General features: G+C 50.2%; 1 protein-coding gene across 32 annotated transcripts in view; it reads left to right on the forward strand.

The window, feature by feature from the left end:
* SLC39A11 (solute carrier family 39 member 11) overlaps positions 1 to 26,897 on the forward strand; it is a 445,093-nt gene that overhangs the window by 171,065 nt on the left and 247,131 nt on the right. For 12 of the 32 annotated variants that reach the window (XM_021066702.2, XM_084983777.1, XM_084983776.1 and 9 more), the window contains one exon: positions 19,753 to 19,894. In XM_021066702.2, the coding sequence (XP_020922361.1) occupies positions 19,753 to 19,894 (142 nt within the window). The remainder of the gene's footprint in view (positions 1 to 19,752; positions 19,895 to 26,897) is intronic. The other 20 variants (XR_014820706.1, XM_084983768.1, XM_084983781.1 and 17 more) reach the window with 2 other exon arrangements.

Below are 26,897 nucleotides of genomic sequence, written 5' to 3' on the forward strand. Positions count from 1 at the left end.
CCACTGGGTCTTTGCTTTGCTTTTGATGGAAAATTTTCCCCTCCCCTCCGGGGAGGTTAGAAGCCCAATGTAACCCCAGGACACGGAGTCCTTCGACTCCGGCCCCCCCGATGGCCGTTCTCCTTGCTAATCCTCCAGTTGCCTTCTTAATAGGCATAGAACCAGAGCCTTCTGGGCAAATCCTGGTGTATTACAGCTGACTTAACTCTCCTCAGCCCTCAGCAAGATGTCAAAGCTGGATTTTTCCGTAGATATTAAGCAGATGGGCCTGGTATATATTTTGTCTTATCAGTAGCTTCTCCGACAACTCGACAACACATATGCTCAGGATTTTCTTTGGTTCAGACATAAAAGGGAAGTCCTGTGTTAGTGCCACAGAGCTGGTTCCTGCATGTTCTAGCTTCTGAGGAATGACTTGTCGCCTGTCACATAAGCTCCTGTTTCTCATCCCTAATCAATAATATTGCAAGTGCCCAGGTGAGAAGGTGGCTACCACCAAAAGCAGAAAGTGGCAAGCTAGGCATCTAGTTCCTGGTTCAGAGGAAAAAATTTAATTCCTGTTTTGGGGGCGAGGCTTGTTTAGAAGTGGGGTTATCTCTTCTCTAAGCCCACACATGACCCTGCTTATTTTTTCAAAACTGACCTTTTAAACCGTTGAGAGCATACAGGCTAATCGGTTTGGGGCCTTTTAAGAATTATTTGGGCAAAAGATAAGCTCCCTGTGGATACCGGGAGGGGCTGGATGAAGGGCAGGGAGCTGGTGCAGGGGTGGGGGCTCCCCGTTTCATTTTGGGGACCAGCCTGCAGAGCTGGGCAGGCTGAGTCCGTGTCAGGAGGAAGCTCTGCCCTGGCTTGGCTTGGGGAGAATGTTCCAGAGGCCAGGATATTCTGGGATGGACGTGCCTCACTGTGGCCCTGGATGTGTCACACACGCCCTCTGGGCTTCGTGATTTTTAAGAATATGAAAGAGAAGACGGACGTCTGTGGTCTTGATCATTTGCTCCCGGTGTCCTCTCCCCAGGGACCAGGGAGATGAGTTTGGCGTGTCTCCCTGCAGAGTGTTTTCTGTGTATTTAAATACCTCTAGAAAGATGCAGGGGTGTGTGCATGAGAGAAGAGGGGGAGGCAGTGGGGGGAAGGAAGGGGGGGCTGAAGAAGAGGAGAGGGAGGAAGAGGGAGAGAGAACGTATAAGGGTGGGTTGTTTGCACCTCAGGGCTCCCTGGAGGGTGCTCTCTGCTCTGGAGACGCCCTTTCTCCTCCCCAGCATGGCTTAGAGGTGGGGGATATTTGATGGATCCTATTTTGGGTTTCTCCCACCCTGCCCCCCTTCCCCAGTTCAGGAGCTCCCCTGGATGCGGCTCTTTTCTTCTCGCTCGCCGCCTCCAGCGTGCTCGGAGCCCTCTCCCCTGAGGCTCCGGTCCTGGTGGTGCAGATGAAACCGGCTTGGCCGCATCCTCCTGGTGGCAGCCAGCCGCTTCTCCCGTCCCTTCCCTGGACCGGGCCCCTGGCATTTGGGCTCCACTTAACGTATCTGCTCTGTGACTTTGCCGAAGTCAGGCTCCCTGAGGACAGCTTTGTGAGCGGGCAGAGTGTGCCCCAGACTAAGGAAGAGCAGCCCGGGTCCTGCGCGCTGGGAATCCAGGATGCTGCAGCCTCCTCATTCAGGGCTCCGGTTTCTTGCAGTGGTGGGTGAGCCGTGCGTTCAGCTGGGGAGCCCAGGCCGCTGGGCTGATCTCCTGCCCCGGCAGGGACCGGACCATCACAGACCCCAGCTTGGGGAAATTAGCCAAAAAGAAAACAGATTAAATATTTTCCCTTCAGGTAACCATGAGTCCCGGGGCTGCATCTCTAGTGTGTAGAACATTCCGAGGGCCTGGAGTGAAGCTTTCCCACCAGGGCCTTTTTCTCAAAAGGGGTAACCCCTACGTCCCCTTCTTCCACGTACGGGGGGGTGGGTGGGTCTGGAGCCAAAGGCAGGCAGACCTGCGTGGAAGGCGGGGCTTCTGTGGACGTCACGTGGTCTAGGGCTCCACCCACCCACCTACACCCACAGGCCAGGTGTGGCTCTGGGAGGCGGCAGGTAGGCTGCTGTCAGGGTGGCTAGGGGACAGGACAGCCCTTTAGTAATTTCCCTCCAAGAGATCTTAAGCGCCGCCAGTTGTCACTGGGACGCTCGCCTACTTCCCCCACTACCCCCACAGTTGTCCTTGTCTTAGAAATGGGTGTGGGGTGGGGCGACCCTCAGGGAGGCAGTGGGGGGTCCTTTCAAGTATTTACCTTCATAGAAGCACCTTTCTCAAGTCGATAACAGATACCTTCCCTTCCCACCGGCCCCCGGAGCTCCTGGGGTTCCTTGAGCAACAGCTCATTTTCCAGATAACGCATTTGGTCCCACTACCAAATCCAGATACTGCTTTCCGCTTCCCCTGGGGGAGCACGTCCATCTTTGCTCCTCAACCTGTGCCCACATGCCCGAGGGCAGGCGCGAGGATGTTACAGGTCAGGTGAGGGATGAGGAGCGGCAGGAGGGGGAGGCGGGAGGGGGAGAGGGGCTCTGAAAGAGCTTAGTTGCCCGCCGGGAGGCACCTGCAGCAAACAACTGTGGGTGGAAAAACCCGGCAGGCAGAGCAGAGCTCTCCTTAGAAGTGTGGTTCCAGGGGCCAGGACGCAGTTAACCCTGGATGTTAACCTCTCCAGGCAATGGCTGTCCCTGCGGCCGGCTCTCTCTTTAATCCGGACTGAGTTGCTGGCCTCTTGCATCCACTCAGAAGGTACATAGTGCCAATGCCTCGTATATTGTTCTCCTGGCGGCTGCGTGATGGATAAAAGCAATCAGTACTTTTCGCCTCTAATGGGTTCCTGTTTTTTGCAAAAAGCTCTTCCCTCCTGCTTCCATGGTAGGTTCTTTTTCAAGTTTGGGAAGAGATGCTTGTGATTTTTCTTTCAAATTAGTCCATCTCTCTCAGTGGACACATCCATCCTTTCTCCCCAGGAGGGCAATTTCTTTTTTCTTCTCTTTTCATTTTAGGGCTGCACCTGTGGTGTATGGAGGTTCCCAGGCTAGGGGTCTAATCGGAGCTGTAGCTATGGGCCACACCACAGTCACAGCAACGGCACATCTGAGCCGAGTCTGCAACCTACACCACAGCTCACAGCAACACCGGATCCTTAACCCACTGAGTGAGGCCAGGGATCAAACCTACATCCTCATGGATACTAGTCAGACTTGTTTCCACTGAGCCATGACGGGAACTCCCTCTTTCTTTCCTTTCTTTCTTTCTTTTTTTTACTGCACCGAGACATGCAGAAGTTCCACGCCCAGGGATCAAACCTGTGCCACAGCTGTGACCACGGCAGTAGGTCCATGAACTTCGGGATATCCTGTTACCTTCAGGACACTCATGTCTTTCCCGTGCAACTCTCTCCTCAGCTCCCCTGTGTGGCGGGGAGGGAGTTGTCATCTACAGATAATCCCCAAGGGAGAGATGCTGGCCCGAAGGAGCCTGGGCTGGCTTGTGTGGCTGTCATGTTGTTCTTTGTTCAGGCCCTGCCTTGAAGCCGGGGGAATCCTTCCTGGGAAGAGCTGGGCCTTCTTCTTCTGGAGACCCACGTGGGTTGTGACATTCTCACGAGGGGCCTCTACCTGAGAAACAGCAGCACTGCTCCCCTCTGCCATGAGAGGTGCCAGCCTCCGCCGCCCCCGGGATGGCCTTGTGGAACTGGAGTGGCTGCGCTGTGGCCCCTTGCTGGCCTCCTCACCTGCGGGGCTTGTCACCCTGAGCCAGGTGGGATGAAGTCAGGCAGGGCCTTTTTCTTCACGAAGTACCGTCTGTCTAGGTGGCTGGGAATGCTGGGGGCGCCGGGGGGCGCGGGGGGGGGGTTCTGCCTTCCATGCAGGGAGCGTTGGCGTCTTTGGAACTAGCGATGTGTAGGTGTACTGTAGGTTGGGCAGAAACAGGCCTTAAGGGCCATCCAGTCTGAGTCCCCTTGTTTGACCGACAGGAGTTGGAATGTGTTAATGACAGAGCTTCTTTCCTGTCCCAGTTTCACAGCTCTTATGTGGGGGGGGGGTACACCCTGCCTCTCCCTGCATCTTTCTGTGGTCCACCATCCTGGTTTCCTTTTCACCCATAAGCCTCGCCCTCTTCCTTTCACATTTACCCTTCGCGGCCTCTCTCCATCCTTCCTTTCCTCCAGCTCGTGTTGGGATTTCTCTGCCCGCTTTCGTCCTGATGGCCAAACGTGGCACTGAGACTTACCTCTGCCCCCCCAGCGACACGCGCACTCTGTTTCTGTTGTAATAGGATGCTGATCCTCTTGACATTGTTGATCATGAATCAGCCTGTGCCCGTTTCCTGGCATTTGAGAAGGACTTTAATTGCCTCTGTTATGTCCTTACATCCCCCTGGAGGCCTTCCGCTCCCAGCTGTGAGGTGGTTGGTGGGCATTTGGAGTCCAGCAAAACCACGGGCTCAAAAAAACCTACGGAGGCTCATCCAGGGACCAAACATGGCCTTGTTGGCCCCGTGTTTATAACTTCAGGCTGATTTGTTCCCATCAGACTAATTAGCATATCAGCACTGTCCCTGCAGCGGCCTGGACTATCCTGGTTTGTCACTTAGTGCTTTCAATTCCCTTAGTCCAAAGGTCAGCACCATGGGACCCTGGGCTTTCTGAGACCTGCTCAGATGCCCTCTGGAATCGCCGCGGAGCTGTGCAGGCAAAACCCGTGTGTGTCTGAAGGGGCCCCGCTGCCAGGCCCACTGTCAGACTCTGGGGGCCCGTAGGAGCTTTTGTCTTCGTGAACCCCTTCCTCCACCAAAAAAAGGATGACAAATTATATTTTGCAGCTGTATTGGCATAAAGAGGGTTATAATCCTGGCTCATTATTTTATATTCATTCTTATTCATTTTTTTCTTCTGATTTTGAAAGAAATTAAAAAGTGCTTACTGAGCACCGCCTTTCCTGTGCTAATGGATCCATGGACCCCGTGGCCACCACGGATCTCTTCCTTGTGAAGCCTCTGCCTGGCAGAGCTTCTGGAACATGCCACTACCTTGCCACGGTTTACTGATAAGACAGAAGATACTGGGTTTATTCTCTGAGGTTGGGGCTTCAATGGAGAATTTGTGCCACAGAGAACGGACGGAACAGTACGTGTTCTCCAGATGGACGGCTTCTGATGTAGTCATCGAAGGGACAGTTTAGACTCGGGAAATCTCCGGGTGATCGGGAGTTAGAGAGCTGTACTACAGGGACTGTGGTGCGTGGGATCCAGAGGTGGCTCACAAGCGTTGCGTCCCCTGGTGTGCATGTCTCAGAATCCCCTCCCCTCGGGGGGATTTCCCTCCCCTTAGGTTACTCCTCGGGTTATCTGTCGGTTGTCTTTGAATTCATCCGGGGAGATGATCCTGGGTGGGCCTGACCCAATCAGGACATGAAGCGAGCCCGGCTGCCCCTACTGGCCTTGAAGAGCCGTGAATTGCCCACTGTCAGAGCTGCGTGGCAGGGACCTGACGGTGGTCTCTAGTTGCCGGGAACAGCCCCCAGCCCCTCCCTAACCTAAGGAAAGGGGAACCTCTGTCCATCAGCAAGAAACTGAATTTTGTCAACAGCCAGTGCCGTTGGATGAGACCCTCCGGTGGGAGCGTAGCCCTGGCCGGCCGTGATCTTGATTTCATCCCAGTGACACTCTGACCAATGGACCCAGTTGAACCAATTCCTGGATCCTTGAACCATGGAAACCGAGAGCTGAGAAACGAGTGTTGGGAGTTCCCATTGTGGCTTAGCAGGTTACATACCCGACAAGTATCTATGAGGATTTGGGTTCAATCCCTGGCCTCGCTCAGTGGGTTAAGGATCCGGCATTGCCGTGAACTGTGGTGTAGGTCGAAGACCTGGCTTGGATCTGGCATTGCCGTGGCTGTGGTGTAGGCCGGTAGCTGGCGCTCCAATTCAACCCCTAGCCTGGGAACCACCATATGTTGCGGGTGCAGCCCTAAAAAGCAAAAAAGAAAAAAAAGAAAAAGAAACGTGTTGCTTTCAGCCCTGAATTTGTGGTAATTTGTTGTGCAGCAGCGGAGACCTCGTAGGGGCCTGAGGTGTGTCTCGGCTTGGGTGTTGGCTCTGGAACTGAGACTTTGGAAAAAAGAGGAAAGGGCAATAAGCTGCTGGTCCCCACATGCCCACAGCAGAAAGCAGAGAAAGCATTCTTTAGAAGCGAGCTGCTCCAGTACCTTCTCAGCTGCCAGGCCCTCATCAAGCCCCGATATGGGGAATAATTCATTCTGCTCCAAGCCGAGGGATGCTCAGGATAAAGCCCCATTTAAGAAAAGAAAGAGAGCGACGTGTTCTTCAAAGCCACAGCTTCCCCTTTGAAGTGGGTTGCCTGCCATTTGCACACTGTTTGCTTAGCATAAAAATGCACAGGGATTTCCGCCCTCTTCCAGAGCCTCCCCATCCCCTCCCTGCCCCCCCTGGAGTCACTAACTGGTCCCTGATTCAGCCTTTCCCAGCTGCTTCCTTTGGGTTGTGAACCCTGGTCCACAGTTCCCTTTAGGAAGCTGTGCGTCTCAGCCTTGGAGGCAGCAGTTGTCAGGAGGCAAAAAGACTCTTTCCAGAAACGGTTTGAGGTTTCAGATGCTGGTGGTCAAGGCCCCCGTGGGGATAGGATGTTGCTGGAAGGGTGGCTGGCTGTGAGCAGGGGCTGAGGCTGGCTGGTGGGTGGAGGCTTTGGCTGTGGGGGAGAGGGCAGGGGTGGCGCTGTGACGTCCCCACACCCCCGCAGCCCTCCTGGGGACTGCGGGCAGAGTCATGTTTGGCTGAAGACATCCTGACGTCTCTGTGCTGCCACTGCTGCCCGTTTCTGTCCTGGGCTGTCGGAGGGGGCGCTTCTCTCGGGTTGCCTGATGCCGACTCCCCGGATGGGTGTCTGAGGATTCGGGGCCCTCAGCACGGCGCCGAGGGCACCTCTGCCCCTTCTGATGACCGACTTCTCCCTGGCTGGCTTGTCATTTTAGGTCTCCTTTCACAACAGTAGTAGCGTCTTTCTCTTGTGGCCTGGAGACCTGGTTTTCAGTTGTGTCCTTACGCCCACAGAATCGTGGTTTCTGCCCGTCTGTGCCTCGCAAGTGAGCGTTCACAGGCCATCTCGTGAGGTTCGTGGCTCCAAAGGTCTGAGTTTCTACCAGGACCAGAGAGACAAGAACGCTGGCCGCCCCTCCCCTCTGTGTGAACATCACGTTCGGCGCCCCCTGCTGAATCTCGTGGCTTGTGATTCACCAATTTGGGTTTATATCGGTGGGATTCCTTCTTCTTCTTCCTCTTTTTTTTTTTTTTTTTTTTCCCCTCTCTTTTCTCAGGGCCACTCCAGAGGCATGTGGAGGTTCCCAGGCTAGGTTCGCCTCAGAGCTATAGCTGCCAGCCTCCACCACAGCCACAGCAATGCAAGATCCGAGCCCCATCCGCGACCTGTGCCACAGCTCACAGCAACACCAGATCCTTAACCCACTGAGCAAGGCGTTTATTGCCTCATGGTTCTGGAAGCTGGAAGGCCAAGATCAAGGTGATGGCAGGGTTGGTTCCTTCTAAGAGTGATGAGGGAAGCATCTGTTTTGGGCCCCTCCTTGGTTCTAAAACGGTCATCTTGCTTGTCCCCGTGTCTTCACGTCATCTTCTCCCCGTGAATGTCTCTGTCCAAGTTCCCTCGTCTCCTAAGAACACCAGTCGTATGAAAATAGGTCCCACCCTAACCCCTGCATTTTAATTTCATCACCTCTTTACAGACCCCATCTTCAGAGAAAGTCCCATTCGGAGGGCTGGTGATGGGCGGTGGTTAGGATTTCAACATATGAATTTCAGGGGCGGGGTGGGCATGGGGCAGAGGGTTCAGGCCATAAGAGGGACAGGGATGCCGTCTGTCTACATCGAAAGACGATACCGCAGATCTAGTGCCCTCATACAAGAAAAGGCACGTTGGAAGCTGCGCATGAGGAGTTCCTGCTGTGGCACAACAGGATGGGTGGCATCTCTGTAGTGCCAGGACCCAGGTTCAACCCCGGGGCTCGACGCAGTGGGATAAAGTGGGTGTAGGTCGAAACTGCGACTCAGATCTGATCCCTGGGACCCAGGAACTCCACATGCCGCAGGGCAGCCAAAAAAAGAATGCAGAAAGCCTGAGCATGGGATAAGCAAGAGGGTTTCTGCAAACAGAGCTGTTTTCTCTAATATCGGGGCCAATACCAAGGATCTTTCTTTCCATCCCAATCCATCTTCTCTGCCTCAGTTTGCCCTGGTCTGGTGTTGCACTGTTTTAGTGCTTTGATTCCTCCTCGGAATTTTATCAGAATTTTAGGAGAGGAGGCCTCTTGCGTAATCACTTCAGTCTGTGGGTTGTGACTGTCTTACACGTGCTCTTTTGTTCTCTCGCCCTTCTTATTAGAGTCAGAAAAAATCATTTTCTGATTTTATGGTTGTCAAAGCCATAAATATTGGTGATAAGCCTGGCATTAGCTTTGTCTCCTCGGCACTGCTCTGATAAAGTTCTCTTTTCTGGCACTGATAATGGAAAGGTTTTTTTAAAAAAATTATGATTGTTATTATTGCTAAAATTGATAGTGGGAAAAAGGGAAGGCCGGGGTTTTATAGAACAATTACCTTCTTGGTTTTATAATCTCTAGCGAATGTGACTACAAGGAGAGAAACATACACAAATTCTGCTGACTCATCCTTAAGGATGATAAACAGACCTTTATCTGTGAAAGTGACAGGTATTTGACGCCGAGAAGCCCCATCCACCCTTTTTAATTTTTCTGGCTAAAATATGATCATATTCCAGTCCAAGGAGAAATATTTTGCTGGATATTCTGAGCATTGAGAAGGGGAGGGACTTGCTTTGAGCACTGTTCCCTAAAGCTTCCTCTCCTGAATATTAATAAGTTTTGCTGGCCAAACTAGTATGGGGAATGTAGGTTTACACAAGACCATTTGTCATAAAGAAGATGTGGTATAAATGTACAGGGGGCTACTACTCAGCCACCAAAAAGAGTGAAATAATGCCATTTGCAGCAACATGGATGGACCTGGAAAATATCATACTATGTGAAGTGAGTCGGGATGAGAAAGACACATACCATATGTATGATATCACTTACATGTGGAATCTAAGATATGATACCAGTGAACTTACCTACAAAACAGAAACCGACTCAGAGACAGAGAACAGAGTTGTGGTGGCCACCCGGGGTGGGGAGATAAATTAGAAGTTTAGGATTAAAGGATACACGCTGCAGTATAAAATAGATAAAACAACAAGGACCCTACTGTATAGCATAGGAAACTGTATTCAATACTTGGTAAATAACCTATAATGGAAAACAACCTGAGAAAGCGCGCACACACACACACACACACACACACACACACACACACACACACACACACCCTCAATCACTTTGCTGTACAGCTGAAATTAACACAATATTGTAAATCAACTATACTTCTATAAAATAAATTTTTTTTTTTTTTTTTTTTTTTTTTTTGCTACGGGACTTCTCAGGGCCTTTATCCACTTATGTATGAGTGTTCCCAAACTTTCCATATTTATCTGGGGAATCCTTTCTCTTGGAGCATCTCAAGGAGCAGGGAAGTCTGGGAAATGGCAGCTCGGGACAAAAAGAGTCATTCAAGAGATTTTGTCTACACACAGAGGTGTTTATGTGTCTAGGACAACACGTGCCTTTGGCTATAAGAAGCACAGAGAGTTGTGACTGCCCACTATTTTGAGCAGTTTCCTAATGACTACATCATTAGGTCACTGGGGACTGTTAAGTTCTCATGTTAGCGATGTGAAGGCAATAAAACTCACACGTTCCCAGGGTTGAGTGGAGCTGTTTTTACTCTACTGCTCTGGATGCTTTTAGAAGCATAAACATGCCGTGAGCTTAAAGGCAGGTGTGTGTTAGGCCATAGGCTTTTGGCTCTTCCATAGTCCTGAAACCAAAACCTGTCAGTGCACAGCAGAATGACAGAACTGATCAAATCAAAACCAAGAATAGTTTCCTGACGCGGCAGATGAGGTTTAGCTAAAAATAAACCACTGATTCCGAGAGCCAGGGGCACTGACCTCCGTGACCACCTCCCTTTGCTCCTGGCAAGTCTCTTCCGCGAAGGCCACAGGGCGCAGTCATCCTCCCCTGCTGTCCCAGAGCCACTTAGAAACCTTCCCCATCTACGCGGGGCTCCGTGAAGGGATTTGGCCGGAGCTGGGCTCAAGTGTCATCTCTCCGTTGAGCCTGCCCTCCAGGATGAGCCCTCAGCAATGAAAGCTGTGCTGCTTGGTGCTGACTTAGCCATAAACACAGGTGCAAACGAAGGCACTGAAATCCAGCCGTCGGATTTGGTTATAAAGAGGTCACCCTACAGAGAGAACAGACTTGTGGTTGCCAAGGGGGAGGGGGACAAAGTGGGAGAGATGGGGAGTTTTGGGAGAGATGGGGAGTTTGGGGGTAGTAGATGCAAATATTGCATTTAGAATGGCCGAGCAGTGAGGTCCTCCTGCACAGCACAGGGAACTCTATCCAGTCTCCTGGGGTGGACCATGATGGAAGGTAATATAAGAAAAGGAATGTGTGTAGACACACACGCACGCGCACACACACACACACACACACACACGTAAATACATGGCTGGGTCACTTTGCTGTGCAGCAGAAATTGGCACAACACTATAAATCAGCTATACTTTTTTCATTTTTTAAAGACAATTTTTTTAAAATTAAAGGATAGTTGATATACAACATTGTGCTAATTTCTGCTGTACAGCAAAGTTACCCAGTCATGTGTGTGTGTGTGTGTGTGTGTGTGTGTGTACACATACACATTCCTTTCTTATATGATCTTCCATCATGGTCTATCCTCAACTATACTTAAATAATAATTTAAAAAAAATTGGGGTTCCTGTTGCGGCTCAGAGAGTTATGAACCCAACTAGTATCCATGAGGATGTGGGTTTAATCCCTGGCCTTGCTCAGTGGGTTAAGGATCTGGCATTGCCATCAGCTGTGGTGTAGGTTGTAGACACAGCTTGGATCCTCTGTTGCTGTGGCTGTGGTATAGGCCGGCGGCTACAGCTCTGATTGAACTCCTAGCCTGGGAATTTCCATATGCTGCAGATGCAGCCCTAAAAAAGCAAGGGAAAAAAAAAAAGTTAAAGAAGTCATGCTAGTGATTCAGATTGTTGGTATTATTACTTTTCTTCAGATTATGGTTTAAATGAAAACACACAATTAAAAAAATTATAGAAAACTTTCAGACCTCTGCAAATGTGTCCTTGGGTCCCCACTGGAGAAGCAGTGTTTTAGGCAAATTGAGTTTAGGAGTTTAATCCATGGATCCAGAGGGCTGCATTCTTTCTGTCTGTGCTTGTGTGCTGTGGTGCTTTGCAAAAATGAGCAGAACTTCTTCCCCTTTTGTCATCCATACTATGAAATGTGACCCTGGATTCTCCCAACAAGAGGTACAGCTGGTTTATCCACTACCTCAGTCTGGGTGGCCACTGATCTGGGACCAGATGTGGTGCAAGCAGAGACTTGAATACAGCATCTGACCCTCGTGTTTCCTTCTCTTCCGCCCCCGCAGCCCAAGTCTGCCATACGAATGAGCCCAGTCTCGCCTGCTGGAGGATGACAGGTTTCCCAGCCAAGAGTCAGCCAACTTCTGGCCAAAAGCGCGCAGGGAGCCAGATGCATGTGCCATCCTAGGCCATTCAACCCCTGGGCGAGCCTTGAATGGACCACAGATGAGTCCAGGCAATATTAACCAAGCCTGGGCAGATCACTAGCTGTGCTCAGTTGACTGTAGTCGTATGAGCAGTCATAACCGATTGCTCTTCTAAGCCACTAAGTTTTGGGATATTTTGTAATAAGTGTCTGATTAGACACACCTTTTTTTTTTCCCCCTCTGGGAAGAGAATTTTTTTTTTTTTTTTCTTTTTAGGGCTGCACCTGTGGCATATGGAGGTTCCCAGGCTAGGGGTTGAATCAGAGCTGCATTTGCTGGCCTACGTCACAGCCACAGCAATGCAGCATCCTTAACCCACTGAGCAAGGCAGCATCCTTAACCCACTGAGCAAGGCCAGGGGTTGAAGCCATGTCCTCGTGGATACTAGTCGGGTTCATTACTGCTGAGCCGCATCGGGAACTCTGAGAAATCTTGTTTTTAGCAGATTTCTGGAGGGATCTGATGTTCTCCAAAGGGATGACAGAGGCCAGAAAAAGTTGCTGGGAAAGACCAACTGGGGGTTCTCAAACTGTTGAGAAGCCAGAAGAGGCTCTCCTTGGGTTCTGTGGGTATATTTGAATGACTTCTAGGATTAAGTCTAGGATAATCATTGAGGATTAGAAAGGAACTACCTCATTGTACTTAGGTATTTGCATTCATTTAGATTTCTTGTTTTGAGAAGTCCTATTTTGCTTTACAAGAGGAAGCACAAGGGTTGGAAAACTCTGCGAAGCCCCAGCTCCCTGTGAGCCAGGCCCGCAGGAGACGTGGCCCTTCGCAGCGCAGCAGAGCCACTGACGTGGAACAGGGGGCGGAGGGCTGTCTTTGCCGCCTCCCGGAGCTGTCGCTCTTCAGGGCTGCGTGAAGCTTTAGAATCTGTTTCATGTGATTAAATAGCCTTGATTATGAATAGTAATTTGGCCTCAGAGATAGAGGGGGGGTTTTGTCCCTAAAAAGAGAGTTTGAGCAATAGTGTACTTACGTGGCTTAAATATAGCTAGGATTCTGTCATCAGCTTCGCCTTGGGGGAGCTTTAGGCTGGAGGTCGTGGAGGAGGCTGAAAGATGTGAGATCATCCCGGGCTGAAGGGGGAGAGATCTTACCTTGCGGGGAGTGAGCGGGGCTGCCCGGGTGGCGCTGAGTATTTCTGCCCGGAAGGGGAGGAGAGAGGGAGCCTTTGGGGGGAAAGGTGGCTGCCCATCCTTACATGGTCTAGGGGCGATGCTGAAGATCTTACAAAATCATCAAGAGGATAGAGGCTGGGGCAGTGTGGAAAGTCAGGCTTTTGGCCGTTGTCTAGAAAGCCTGTGATGCCTTTAAGCCTTTGCCTTCCCTCTCTGCACGAATCTTCTCCCCTCTTTCTCAAGGCGTCCTGTTTTGTGGTTTCCCAGATCTTTGTCTTCAATGTCACACAGCATTTCCCCTCTCATTCTGGCAGTTCCATAGTTTCGCTCATTCCGTTAAGTCAATTGAGTTTTCGATCTGATTGCTGGACACCTTGCCCTGGCAGGAGGGCCGGAATACAACCGCTCCTGCTTTAAGAATCTCAAGGTCTCGAGAGAGCCAAGGAAAAACCGAAAGTCACCGTGCACTTTGGTCAATCTGATGACTGAAACGTGTGGGGTGTCAAGGGAGCACAGAGAGGGAGGCATATTTAATCCAGACTAGACTGGGTTTATCCAGGAAGGCTTCCCGGAGGAGGGAGCTCAGGCTTCTTCAGCCAGGATTGTAAAAGCATCAAGGGTGGAACAATTAGAAGCCTGTGAACCTGCCTTTCTGCCCACTGATAGGAAGAAGGGATGGAGGGTGAGTTGGGGTGCCATCTTAGAGCGCTCAGGCAGGGTGAACTGAGCTTCTGAAACCAGTAGGGACCAAGGACTTTAGATTGTCATTCTCCTTGTCTTTGGGGTTCCTGGCTGTGTCCCAGGGTCCCTCAACATGTAGGCAAACGACTTGTCCCCTCTGCCTCAGTGTCTGTCACTGGACACTCAGTGTCCCTGTTTGCAGTGAGAGGCTGCCCGCTCACCACCCCATGCCAGCCTGGCCCTGGTCAGCAGACCACTGCTGGCCTCCCGGGGAGAGAAAGTCATCTATTATGTAAGCATCATCCATATTCTGGCCGGTGATCAGGGGCGACATTTAAGCTTTTTCCATTATGTGGAATAATTTAAGATCGTGTTACGAGTGTCATTATTATTGCAATTTCTCAGTAATAAAAACAGCATCAATTATTGAACATCATCCCGTGTGTCTGGGTTAAGTGGGGATGGCAGAGGCAGTGGCTGATGCAGGAGGAGAAGACAAAAGCCCAGCATCCCAGTGTCCCGTGTCCCCTGAGGGATGTGGCTTCTCCCTGGGGTGTGATGCCCGCCTCCCTCTGGCTGTGGCTGGCAGGGGGCACCAATTACTCCTCCACCTTCTCCCTTTGCTCTTCTTTGGGGAGTTTTGACCCACTGACAAAACCTCAGTTAAAGAGACTGCACACTCCCCGGGGTGGGGGGCAGCACAGAGCCTTCCCCGAGGGCCCCCAGCCCGGACTGACATGCTAGAGGGTTTGGCGAGGGTGGCTTGTCAGAGCTTGGTCTGCGTTGCCACCCCCGACGGTCATTAACAGCAGTGACACATCCCAGTGGGAGAAAGACGAGAGATGGTAAACACGCGAAGACTGCTGTTGGGATGCAGGCCGACACATCCAGCGTGTGGGGGGCTGTGGGTCCCAGGGGCTTCGCACCCCATGGCATTTATCCACTTGTGCTCTGCGTGGGCAGCTTGCCGTGCTCTCTGCTGTCTTCATGTGGAGACGCTGCCTCCTGCGGGGTGACGCTTCAGGCTTTGCGTCCTTTTGTGACTCATTTCTTTGGGCTCAAGAAACATCAGCAACCAGCAGCTGTCTTCCTGGAGCCTGTGACAACAGAGCCCTGATGCATAGCATCCGGCTTTTTTTGTTGTTGTTGTTGTTGTTTTTAATTTTTGTTTGTTATAGTTGCCTTACAGTGTTCTGTCAATTTCTGCTGTACAGCAAAGTGGCCCAGTTACACATATATATATGTACATTATGGGCCTTGTTTTTCTCATATTATCTTCCCTCGTGTTCTACCCCAAGAGACTGGATATAGTTCCCTGTGCCGTGCAGCAGGATCTCATTGCTTTTCCATTCTAAATATAATAGTTTGCATCTACTAACCCCAGATTCCCCATCTGTCCCCCTCCCTCCCCTCTCCCTCTTGGCCCCCACAGGTCTGCTCTCATGTCTCTGAGTCTGTTTCTGCTCTGTAGATAGGTTCGTCTGTGCCGTATTTTAGATTCCACATAGAGGTGACATCACACGGTGTTTGTCTTTCTCGCTGACTCTTCCTTCACTTGGTATGAGCAACTCTAGTTCCAGGCGGGATTTTAGTTCCTGAAGGAGAGAGACGTATTAGTTTTTGCGGCTTTTTGTTTGTTTGTTTTCATGCAAAGCACACTGCAAGGCTGCCTTCCTCTCTTCCCCCCTCGTTGTGTTTCCTCCTTTTTTGCTCCGCATCCCTCCACTCTCTCTTCCTTCTGGAAAGTGCCAGCCTTCTCCAGCTCCTCTTTCTTGGCACAGCCTTTCCAGAGTGGGGGGAACTTGCTCTTTGTTCTGACCTGGGGATTTGCCCCAACCATGAATGATAACAGTAACAGTCACAAGAGGACAGTGATCTCAAGTTCCCTGTCCCTGCCTGGGTGTCGCCAGGTGCCTCCCAGCAGCCGCCTCCTTGTTCCCTGTGCCAGGCTGGATTTGGAGGATTGGGTGGGGAGGGGGAGCCCTGGAGGAGGCGGGGGTGCAGAAGGGAAGGATGACCTGCAGCTTGGGAGGGAGCCTGTATTTTGCTCCCTTGACATTTGGGAGCTGCAAGGTGACACAGCAACCCTGACCTCTCCAGAGTCCCAGGAGCCCAAATGAAACCAGGGGGAGGGGGTGTGTGGGGGGAGTGACTCATTGCCCGCTGCTGGGCGGCCCAGCAGGCTCTCAGGGCTGTGGCGGAAAGTCAGGAACAGCTTGCATTCGTCAGATGTCTGCCCTGGAAGGGACCGCACCCTCACCTCGCCGTCCTCGCAGGGCTTCGAGGACTGGGCAGGGCTTCGAGGACTGGGTGAGAGAGCGTGGATGGAAAGGCTTTGCAGAAATTAAAAAAAAAAAGCCTCAGAAATGAGAGAAAGTGATGATGTCAACAGGGCGGGCGTGCTGCTGTCAGCAAAGCAAGAGGGGGATCTAGAGGAGGAATGTCACCTGTGGGGTCTTGATCCCCCCTGTGACCTGCCACAGCTGTGCTTATTTAAGGCTCTGGCAAAACAATGCAGCATCCCCTGCACCTGTTCAGGAGCAGACAGGGCTCCAGGGAGCCAGGGTTGGTGGGGGGTGTCAGCCTTGAAGGGGGAGAGCCCCCTGGGCCCTGCAGGTGCTTTCTGACTCTCCCCCAACGTGATGGACGTGCCTGGGCTCAGGGATGCATGGAGAGCGCTGCCAGGGATGGGGGCGCTGCACAGCTGCTGGGGTTTTTGTCCAACTTTTAGAAAGGTAGCTCCTGGAATTCCTGGGGTGGCTCAGTGGGTTAAGAACCTCACTTAGTCTCCATGAGGCTGTGGGTTCGATCTCTGACCTTGCTCCGTGGGTTAAGGATCTGGCGTTGCTGTAAGCTGTGGTGTAGGTCGCAGACGCGGCTCGGATCCAGAGTTGCTGTGGCTGTAGCTGTGGCTGTGGTGTAGGCCTGCAGCTTCGGCTCCTATTTGACCCCTGGCCCGGGAATTTCCGTAAGCCACAGGTGCTGCCATGAAAAGAAGGAAAAAAAATGAAAAGGCAGCTTCTAAGTGAAGCCGGGGTTGGGTTTTCTCAGTATACCCCATCCCCAGCACTGAAATGAAGCAATACGCCCAATGGAATATAGGTGGATAAAATGGTCAAAGAATATGGGGGGGCGGAGGGTGGGGGGAGCTGCCTGCCTGTTCCTTCCCTGAAACACTGTCTTCAGATCCGCGTGGTTTCGTCCCTTCCTGTCAGGTCTCTGCTCAAACCCCACCTTCTCAGTGAGCTCCCCGTCAGCTTTGTCTCTGGAGGAGCCCCCCCCAGCTTTACATTTTATCACAAGCTAGAATTCAACTAGAATTTGCATTTTCTGGAAGATGCTGGAAGAATGCCTGGCCCCGGGCTCAAACCCGGTACCTGGGACAACTGTACTGTGTCACTATGGCGATGATTTGTTTTTCTTCTCAACCTCATCCCCACCTGGCACTCTTCTTGATCACCTACTATTCCTTTATTGTCTGCCTCTGAAAGATCCGTGGGGACAGGGGACCTGGTTATTTTGTATCATCAGGATCTAGAATGGTTCTGGTACACAGGTGATGCTTAATAAAAATACGTGAAGGCAGTCAGGCAGGAGGCTTCCTAGAGAAAGTGGAGATATTCTTATCCTTCTAGAAAAAATGAGGGTCTGTGAGTTCCCAGCATGACCAACAGGTACAGGGAGCTCCTGACCATCCTAAATCTTCCTAAAATGCGTCTCTCAACTTCAGCGCTGTTGACGTCGGCAGGTCTTTCTCTGTGGTGGGAGCTGTCCTACACATAGTCGGGTGTCTAGCAGCATCCCGGGCCTCTGCCTAAGAGATGCTCCCATCTCCTCTCCCCCACCTGCCCTCTTCCCAACCTCCACATACAAAAATACCCATTGCCAAATGACCCCTTGGGGGAAGAATCACCCCAGTTGAAAACCACTGCTCTCCATTAAAACCAGGGTCCCTCCAGGCTGCTCCTGACTGAATGGGCTCCAGTCAAAGCCTTGAGCATGTTCATGTTGCCGCATCTCTGCTGCAATGAGGCGGTTCTCTTCTCCTATCTTTCCCCCCAGTTACGCATCCATCACATTATAAAAAGAAGCAAGACAAAAGAAGAAACATCAGCCGCTGCGCTCTCTTAGGGAAAGACGTCTTTTATGGCTGCTCTGATTCCTCAGATGTCAGCGTGAGTCGTAAGGCTTAGAAATAATTAAAGCTTATAAACAAACAAAGAGCTGCAATGATGTGGCCCACGGCACATGGCACAGACACCAGCTGGCGCTCGGGGGTGGTTAGGGGGCGTTTCGGCAGGGGGAGAGGCTGGTCTCCTCAAAGTCCCTTCTGTCCCCAGGATTCTGCCATCTGGAGTGTCAACCTTGACTGACACAGTGGGATAGGCGACCTCTCTTGGTGCCTCTCCCTGTGACGGAGGAGGCGAAATCCTGCAGCCCCTAGGAGTCTACAGAGAGACCTAAGAACTTTAACAAGGGTGGCTCAGACAGCCACGGGGCTTTTTCCCTTTTAAAACAAGATTAAAAGAGGTGTCAGCACCCTGATTAAAGTGCGTGATGGAGGACATTGCAAATCAATGCTTAGGCCAATGTCAGTGTATTGGACACATGAGATGGCAGGAGAGGAAGCCTTTATGTTTGCATTTTTCACGTTTAGTTGGACAGAAATAATGAAGGAAAATATCTGAATCATGAGATTCTCTTTCTGATCCCTGAAAGATGAGAAAACAAGAAAAGGGGTCTGTGTGTGTGTGTGTGTGTGTGACAAAGCCAGGCATAACTTTTGCGAGATCCCTTCATGAAAGAAACTTACTCAAGAAAACAGATTCCATATTTGCTTATAAATAGGTGCACTTCAGGACTTGGGAGCCTTCTCCTCTCCCCTATTAGGGACACACACTTTTTTTTTGTTTTTTGTTTTATTTTGCTTTTTTAGGGCCGCACCTGGGGCATATGGAGGCTCCCAGGCTAGGGGTCCAATCAGAGCTGTAGCCACTGGCCTACACCACAGCCACAGCAACGTGGGATCCGAGCCACATCTGTGACTACACCACAGCTCACAGCAATGCCGGATCCTTAACCTACTGAGTGAGGCCAGAGATTGAAGCTGCGTCCTCATGGATGCTAGTCTGATTCGTTTCCGCTGAGCCATGAAACATGCCTAGGGACACACGTTTTTAAATGGCAACTTCTGTTTGCAACTATCTCTGCCTGGTTTTCAAAACCTATCCGCTGTTTCCTTTGCCCTTGAGATGACTCTGTTCACCTTCCCTTCGGGGCAGGGGTTCCCGCCTGTGTCTTGGGAAGAGAAGCTCACAACCCCCCTCGTAGATCCACCTGTAGTGGGACCTAAGCTCCCAAGAGCTTGGACTTTGCTGGTCAGCAGAGTATCCACTAAGTTGGTGGCTAATAAATGTTTGTGAAAGAAACCGGGGGGTCAAAATCAAGACTTTGCGCAGTTAACGCAAAATCGGGCAGGGTGACTGGCTGCAGACAAAGCAGAAGGGTCACGTGGTTAGTTTTAGGCCATCTGAGCTCAAGCTCCACTTTTGGATCTGCTCCCCTTTTGGTCTCACGAGAAACGTGAAGATGGAGGATTCCAGAAAACACTGGCCTTGGTTGCCGGACTGAGGCTACTGAGGCTGCCGTTGAGCGGACCAGCCCCGCAGGTTTCTCTCCCTCTATTTTTTTGGCTGTGCCTGCGGCATCCAGGATTGAACCCTTGCCATAGCAGCGACCCGGGCCGCTGCAGTGACAGCACCAGATCCTCAGCCCACTGTGCCACCAGGAAACCTAGATTTCTTTTGACAGTTGGGAACCGGGTCCGTTTCTGCCGTTTGCCTGGCGGTGGTGAACGGTGCCGTGCGGTTTTGACATTTTACCCGCTGTTTCCCAGTGGGTGTTTTTCCCATTTTCTAGGATCAGCATCGACACGGCAGACCCCGTTTTTGTCATCCCCTAAAGTTCTGTAGCTGGAAAGGCTGTCGTCTTGCTCATGACTCAGCCCAGCCCTGACTGCTGGGTCTGCCCCCAGGGAATGGCTGGCCCCGGTGCTCTTGGGAGAGGGTGGCAGGCTGCCTAGGCAGCTGGGAGATGGATTGGGGCAGTGCAGCTGTGGAATGAAGACAGAATTGCTGTTACCATGATGCTCTTGCTTCTCGTTTCAGGGTGCAGCAGAAGACCCCCAGACGGCCCTGGCCCTGAACTTGGAGCCTGCGTTGTTGAAGAAGGCTGATCCTGAGCGTCCTGGCCTGCTCTTCCCGGAGAGTGAGCTTTCCATCCGGATAGGTAGAGCTGGGCTTCTTTCAGGCAAGCTCCCTGCTGCAGACCCTGGGCTGAGTTAGACAGGAGAGGCTCAGGCCTGCTGATGGGAGGGACACCCGGGAAATGCCAGGCGCCCTGTCCTGTCCTTGCCAAGGGTCTACCCCACTATCACACAGGGCCAAGCTGGATCTGGCCCCCAGCTTTCCTTCCCCGTTCTCCAAACCACCTGCTTAGTGCACAGGAGGTAACGGTGCTTTTGATTGTTTTCCCAACTGGACCGGTGGACAAGGGCCCCGCTGATGGGGCTGGGCTGATTTGGGGTGGAGGGTGTCTGCATCTGTCCCGCTGTCTCCGCCTCTCTGACGGACCCCGGATGTTCCCTTCCATTTACGCGACTTTCATCTCTTTGATCCATCTGGGGAGCCGTGGATCTTGCGCTCGTTGATTCTGTCTGTAGCCAGAAAACCTAAAAACACCAACGGCAAAGTCATGCCTTTTCTCTGAAGTTAGAAGGAGTGCGTCCCTCCTCCCTTGAGAGGAATCGGGTAGCCCTTCCTGAATCTCCGTGGCGGGGGCGGGGGTGGGGGGTGGGGATGCAGATGCCCCCGAGAAGGGAGAAGGAGTTGTCGGGACAGTGGAGGGGTTACTTTGGTCTTTTCCAGTCTCCGTGTAAGACTCCCTGCTCCTTGCTCACTCCTGGCTCACTCTGGGAAGTTGGCTCATGTAAGGGTCAGTGTGCACTAGGAGAGGCGGATGCCTTTTCTTTGCTTGGCATTTATTTAAGACTTTCATCCAGGAAGCCCCAGGCGCTGGGAAATGCGTATCCTCCCCTCCCCTCCCCTCCCCGCGATGGCTTCTGTCGACCTCAGACTCAGGAACCAAAACCCAGCAAAGGATGCTGAGAAGGGCTGATTCCTCCCTTGCTTCACGTCCTCCCCTGAGCAAACCAGGGAGAAACAGATGGGGGACTGGTCCCTGCCTTCACATTTCTGACGTAAGGGAGAAGGTCCTTTCACGCTTCTGTGTTGGCATTTTAGTTTGATGCCTCCACCCCCACTCCGTGGAGGCTGAGATGGGCGGTGCCTCTAGATCTCAGGGGAGTAAATGAACCCGAGAGACAGGCTGCCACAGCCAGGTCTCAGAGATCTGTGTTCGGATTCTGTCCTGCCTGAATTGTTCATGGAGAACTCCAGTACCTTCTCCGCTGGGGCTGATGCTCTCGGCCTCCCACCACTTCCTCTGTGGGGTACAGTCAGGAAATAAGAATTCATCTGACAAGAGCTCAAGTAATAGAGAGCACAAAAAATCCGTTCCCTGCCTGCAGTCGCACTTTCATATTCAAATCAGAACCACTCAGGTGCTGCCTGCTCTTCTTTTATTGGAGAGACAAGAACTGACCGGTGGGGAGTTCCCATTGTAACTCAGCGGGTTGACAACCCGACTCGTATCCATGAGGATGCAGGTCCGATCCCTGGCCTCCCTCCGTAGGTAGGTTAAGGATCCGTCGTTGCCGTGAGCTGCAGCGCAGTTCGAAGATGTGGCTTGGGTCTCCCATTGCTGTGGCTGTGGTGTAGGCTGGCAGCTGCAGTTCCCATTCGACCCCTAGCCTGGGAACTGCCATATGCCGCAGGTGTGGGCCTAAAAAAAAAAAAAGAAAAACAAAAGAACTGTCTGGTGATCAGAATGGGGCCCTGTCCTCCAGTAAAGTGCCATTTTTCCTGCCAGGTCGTAGGAACACAGGGACAGAAGGCTCTCTGTCAGTTCTCCCTTAGCTATCCTGGCTCGGAGCGCCTGTGATCCCCATGAAGGCTTTATGGTCCTGAGTTGCCCTCTTTCTCTCTCTGTATTTTTTTTTTTTTTTTTTGCTATAAAAAATAGAATAGGAGCACTTTAAAATTTATTCTGAGGCCAGTAATACCCTGATACCAAAAGGATATCCAGGCATCACAAGAAAACTACAGACCATATATATATATATATATATATATATATATTTTTTTTTTTTTTTTTTTTTTTTTTTTTTTTTTTTTTGCTTTTTAGGGCTGCACCTGCACCATATGGAGTTTCCCATCCTAGGGGTGGAATCAGAGCTGTAGCCTCTGGCCTACACCACAGCCACAACAACATGGGATCCAAGCCATATCTTTGACCTACACCACAGCTCACAGCAATGCCGGATCCTTCACCTAACTGAGCAAGGCCAGGGATCGAACCTGTGTCCTCATGGATGCTAGTCAGATTCGTTAACTGCTGAACCACGACGGGTACTCCTATATTTTTATTTTTATTTATTTTACTTATTTATTTTTGTCTTTCGCCTTTTCTAGAGCTGTACCCGCGGCATATGGAGATTCCCAGGCTAGGGGTCTAATCAGAGCTGTAGCTGCCAGCCTACTCCACAGCCACAGCAATGCAGGATCCGAGCTGCATCTGCAACCTATACCACAGCTCACGGCAACGCCGGATCCTTAACGCACTGAGCGAGGCCAGGGATCGAACCCACAACCTCATGGTTCCTAGTGGGATTACTTAACCACTGAGCCACGACAGGAACTCCCTATATTTTTAAATAAAACACAAAAATGACCAAATCATGCCATACTTCTGGTCCTGAATCTGAGCCTTCTCTAGGATGAAGAAGTTGGCCAGATTTTATTCTATCCCTTTTTTCTTTTCTTTTCTTTTTTTTTTTTTTTTTTTTCTTTTTTGGTCAAGACTGCAGGGGGAAGGTTCAGTGTCTGTCCATCAAAAAGGTCAAAAGTGGCCATCCCTTTGAGATGCACCTTTTGGGATGGGGCTGTGGGAATATAGGGCCAGTGGGAGTTGGTTCTGCTGGAGAGTTCCCCAGGGTGGCTGGATCTCCTTGGCCAGCCCAGGGTGAGGCGGTGAGCCGGGGCTGTGTGGGAGGGCAGTGCCGTCCTGTGCTCTGCTCAGAAACACCTAGGCACAGCCTGTTCCAGGTTACCAGGCAACCCTCGGTCGCTGTTGCTAACTGTTTAGATACAAAGGTAAACGCAGTCCCTGGGGGAGGGCAAAGATGGTTTGCTGAGACCCAGAGGACCAGCCAGCTCCGGAAAGGTTGCTGTTCTTCTCACCTGGAGACACTTGTGGGTGTCAGGCAGTGGAAGACTCTAAAACCGAAAATGGCTGTTTGATGACTGGCCTCATGCAGATCCCGTCCGAATACGCGTTATTTGCACCATCTGGATTTGCCCTTAAGCTTGCTGTAAATGGAGCATGGAGATTGGTTTAATGGGTGTTTAGTGAATAACATCAGCCTCTAGAAAATAATATTGGTGCTGCTGTTATAATGTCCCATAATTGGTTCAACAAGAGGGAAAGGCAGAAAAGCCACACTGTGGGAGAGAAGCTGGGAAAAGCACTTACGCATTTATGAGCGCGTTCCTATTTATGTCTTGATGCCAAGTGTTTTACAGTCTCAACTGTTCTCAAGGCTGGGGATATTTTGGGACTTTAAACCAGAACTTCTTTTAAAACAGTCTCTCTCTCTCTCTCTCTCTCTCTCCCTCCCTCCCTCCCTCCCCCAGCCCCCTCAACTATTTATCTATCTCCAGTAAACTTCCTTTTAATTAAGAAAGTAATAACATGGATTACAAATAAAAATAAATTTTCTTCCACCTTCAAAACCCTTGTGGTCCAGGTTCCCATCTCAGAATCAAATACTGTTTCCGGTTTCTTGTGTTCCCTTTCGGAAATACTATGTTTATGTGGGCCGTTGTTCTGTCTTGCGTTTTTCACTCAATAACACATTTTGGTCTTTGTTTCCTGGGTGCTCATTGATTCACTTCATTCTTTTTTTTTTTTTTTCTTTAGGGCTGCACTTGAGGCACATGGAAGTGCCCAGGCTAGGGGTAGAATCAGAGCTACAGCTGCCGGCCTACACCACAGCCACAGCAACTTGGGATCTGAACCGAGTCTGCGACGTACACCACAGCTCACGGCAACGCCGGATCCTTAACCCATGGAATGAGGCCAGGGATCCAACCCGAAACCTCATGATTCCTAGTTGGGTTCACTAACCACTGAACCATGAAGGGAACATGGCTTCATTCTTATTTAGGTCGTGATCTCACCAAATTCAGTGGCTTGATGGCCATTTAAGGTATTTCCGATCTTTTGCTCTTATAAAGAATGTGGCAGAGAGCGTTTTTACACGTGCACCTCTGTGGGCAATTCTGTTTTTGAGTGAATTCTAGAAATTAGGGATTCTTTATATCTGGGGTTGATGAATGGGCACAAAAAGGTTTATGAACCTCTTGAAATTTTATGCAAAAGAGATAATTGTTTTTGGAAGGCAAAGGACTATAATGTCCATCACATTTCAAGTGGCTCCATGACCCCGGTGTTCACCTAGGACTTGGCAACGAAGCCTTAACCTCCTCCATTCAGCTGCCAGTGGACTTTCTTATTTTTTCCTCACTAGCCCTCTCTTTAGGCTAAAGAAGCGTTGGCAAGGTGAATCATTCTTTTACTAATTGTTAACTGCCTCATTTCAGTGTGTTGATTGGTCTGAGAGAGGTAGCTGAAACTCTTCAAGAGTGGTGTTTTTTTTTTTTTATTGATCCATTAGCATGGCAGATGGAGATTTATCTAATTTCATGTATCAGTAGAAGGAACAAAAGTAGGCATTATTTTCTAGGAGAGAAAAAATGTGATTTACTTTGGGAAATTAGTTGTGAAGTGGCTCCCATTTATTATCTATAAATCTCTCCAGAACTTGCTGGGGAGAAAGGGAATGGGGTCTTGAGTCAGGCAGGCATAAGCCATGAGAAACTCTGGGATTAGAAACAGATTTCTCCTTGATGTCTTAGTCTCTTATATTAGGAGGATTCACCTGGCAATGATAATTCCACCTGGACAGCCTGGCAGATGAGAAGCTGTGTTTTGCAAAATGAAACCCTCGACGCAGACCTCGCATTGAGTGGCTCGTGGATTTGGATAAACTCCCAACACCAGCCACTTGTATTTGTGTCTTAGTCTAAAATCTTGAATTCCTCGGTGGTGGTTCTGCTCCTGACTTGCTGGGTGGCATTTCCCCATAGAAATGAAACTGATCTTGGGAGACAGACTTTTTCCTTTTCCAACTCAGGGTCCCCAAGGGCAACCCCCAGATGAGCACCTACAGGGCTTGTCTGTTCAGAATCACTATGGAGCTTGGATGTTCTCTAATGCCCTCCCCCCTCTAATGCCCCATCTCTCCTCCGGGGATCACCCTGTCCTCTTCTCGTCGTGTACTTGGAATCCTTCCTCTCCCCTCTTTTCCCTGTTAAACATCCTCCCTTAGGTGCCTGGGGAAAAGATTTGATAAACTGTTGAACAAGGAGGTATCAATAATTAACAGTGTTTTAATCCTGCTCTTGTATTTGCATTTTTAACTGGGGACAGTTTCTGTAGCTGCACGATGAGCTCAGTAGATGGGTTTTCACACTGGTTGGTCTTTGGAGGACTGTTATTTTTCAGCACACAGGTGGGGCTGCTGGAAGACGGCCCTTCTGCGTGGGGCGAAATTCCTTCTCGAGCAGCTGCATCCCAACTCCTAGATTTCCTTAGGATAACCTCATCCTAAGGAAACAAAGAGGACTTATTTATTTATTTTAAAAAATCTGGTTGGAGTATAGCTGATTTAACAATGTCGTGTTGGAGTCCCTGTCGTGGCACAGCGGAAACAAATCCGACTAGGAACCATGAGGTTGCGGGTCCGATCCCTGGCCTCGCTCAGTGGGTTAAGGATCCTGCGTTGCTGTGAGCTGTGGTGTAGGTCTCAAAGGCGGCTCAGATCTGGTGTTGCTGTGGCTGTGGTGTAGGCTGGCAGATACAGCTCCAATTTGACCCCTAGCCTGGGAACCTCTGTATGCCGCAGGTGCGGCCTTAAAAAGACAAAAGACAAAAAACGAAAACAAAGGCAATGTCGTGTTAGTTTGAGGTGTACAGCAAAGTGAATCAGTTATACACCTACATAGATCCATTCCTTTCCAGAGTCTTTTCCCATGTAGGGTATTACACAGTATTGAGTAGACTTCCCTGTAGGAAAACAGGAGGTCCTTGTTACTTACCTATTTTTTGTGTAGTAGTGTGCATGTGTTAATCCCAACCTCCTAATTTATTCCTCCCCGCAGCGTTTCCCCTTTGGTAACTATAAATTTGGTTTCAGAATCTTTGACTCCGTTTCTCTTTTGTGAATAAGTTCCTTTGTTATCATTTTAAAATTAGATCCTAAATATAAGTGATATTTATTATATGGTATTTGTCTTTCTCGATTTTACCTCACTTAGGATGATCATCTCTAGGTCCATCCATGTTGCTGCGAATGGCATTATTTTGTTCTTTTTTATGGCTGAGTAGTACTCCATTGTGTGTATGTATGTACGACATCTTCTTTATCCATTAAAAGGATTTATTTAAACAGCTTCAAGGCTCCTCTGTCAGTCACCTTTTTCTTCTTCCATATCATAGAACTTTCGAAGTCTTTCTTGATTTCTGCCACCCATATTTACAGTCAAATTTAGTAAACTTAAGTTTGATCAGGAATCAGATGAAGCTCCTAGGGGAAATCTTGATTTTTTTTTCTTCTTATGACTATGTCTCCAAAATAATGTGTTTAGAGAATTTGCTGAGAGGTTATTAGTGATTTTGAATTTTTATCAGTAAGATCTATAAAGACGAATGAACAACTTCTCAATTATTCATGTAAATGTAGTGTTTTGGGATGTGGTTTTAGTAATTAAGTGCTCCCCCCCCCCTCCCGTAACTGGTTGGTTAGGAGATATTTTAAAGTCTTCTGCTGGCCTTGTTGAGAGGAGTTGTCTGCCTGCCTGAAAAATAGGCAGGTCCTGGCTTTGCTGCCTCTTTGCTGGGGTAGGGACTGCAACCTGAGTTTCTTCATTAAAAATTTGGACTTGAACCAAACCTTTCAGCACATGGCAGTGGCGCTGAGGTCATTAAAACGTGCCACATTTTAATGCAAAAAAAAATTTTTTTTTTGAGCAAGGGTTAAAAGCAAAGTGTTCACTGATAATTACCAGGAGCT

Source organism: Sus scrofa, chromosome 12 (genome assembly GCF_054392235.1).
Source record: "Sus scrofa isolate SSC_HxYL_T2T_F1_AM1 chromosome 12, Sscrofa_HxYL_maternal_Yorkshire_Landrace_v2.0, whole genome shotgun sequence".
In the NCBI taxonomy this organism is placed as follows: Eukaryota; Metazoa; Chordata; class Mammalia; order Artiodactyla; family Suidae; genus Sus; species Sus scrofa.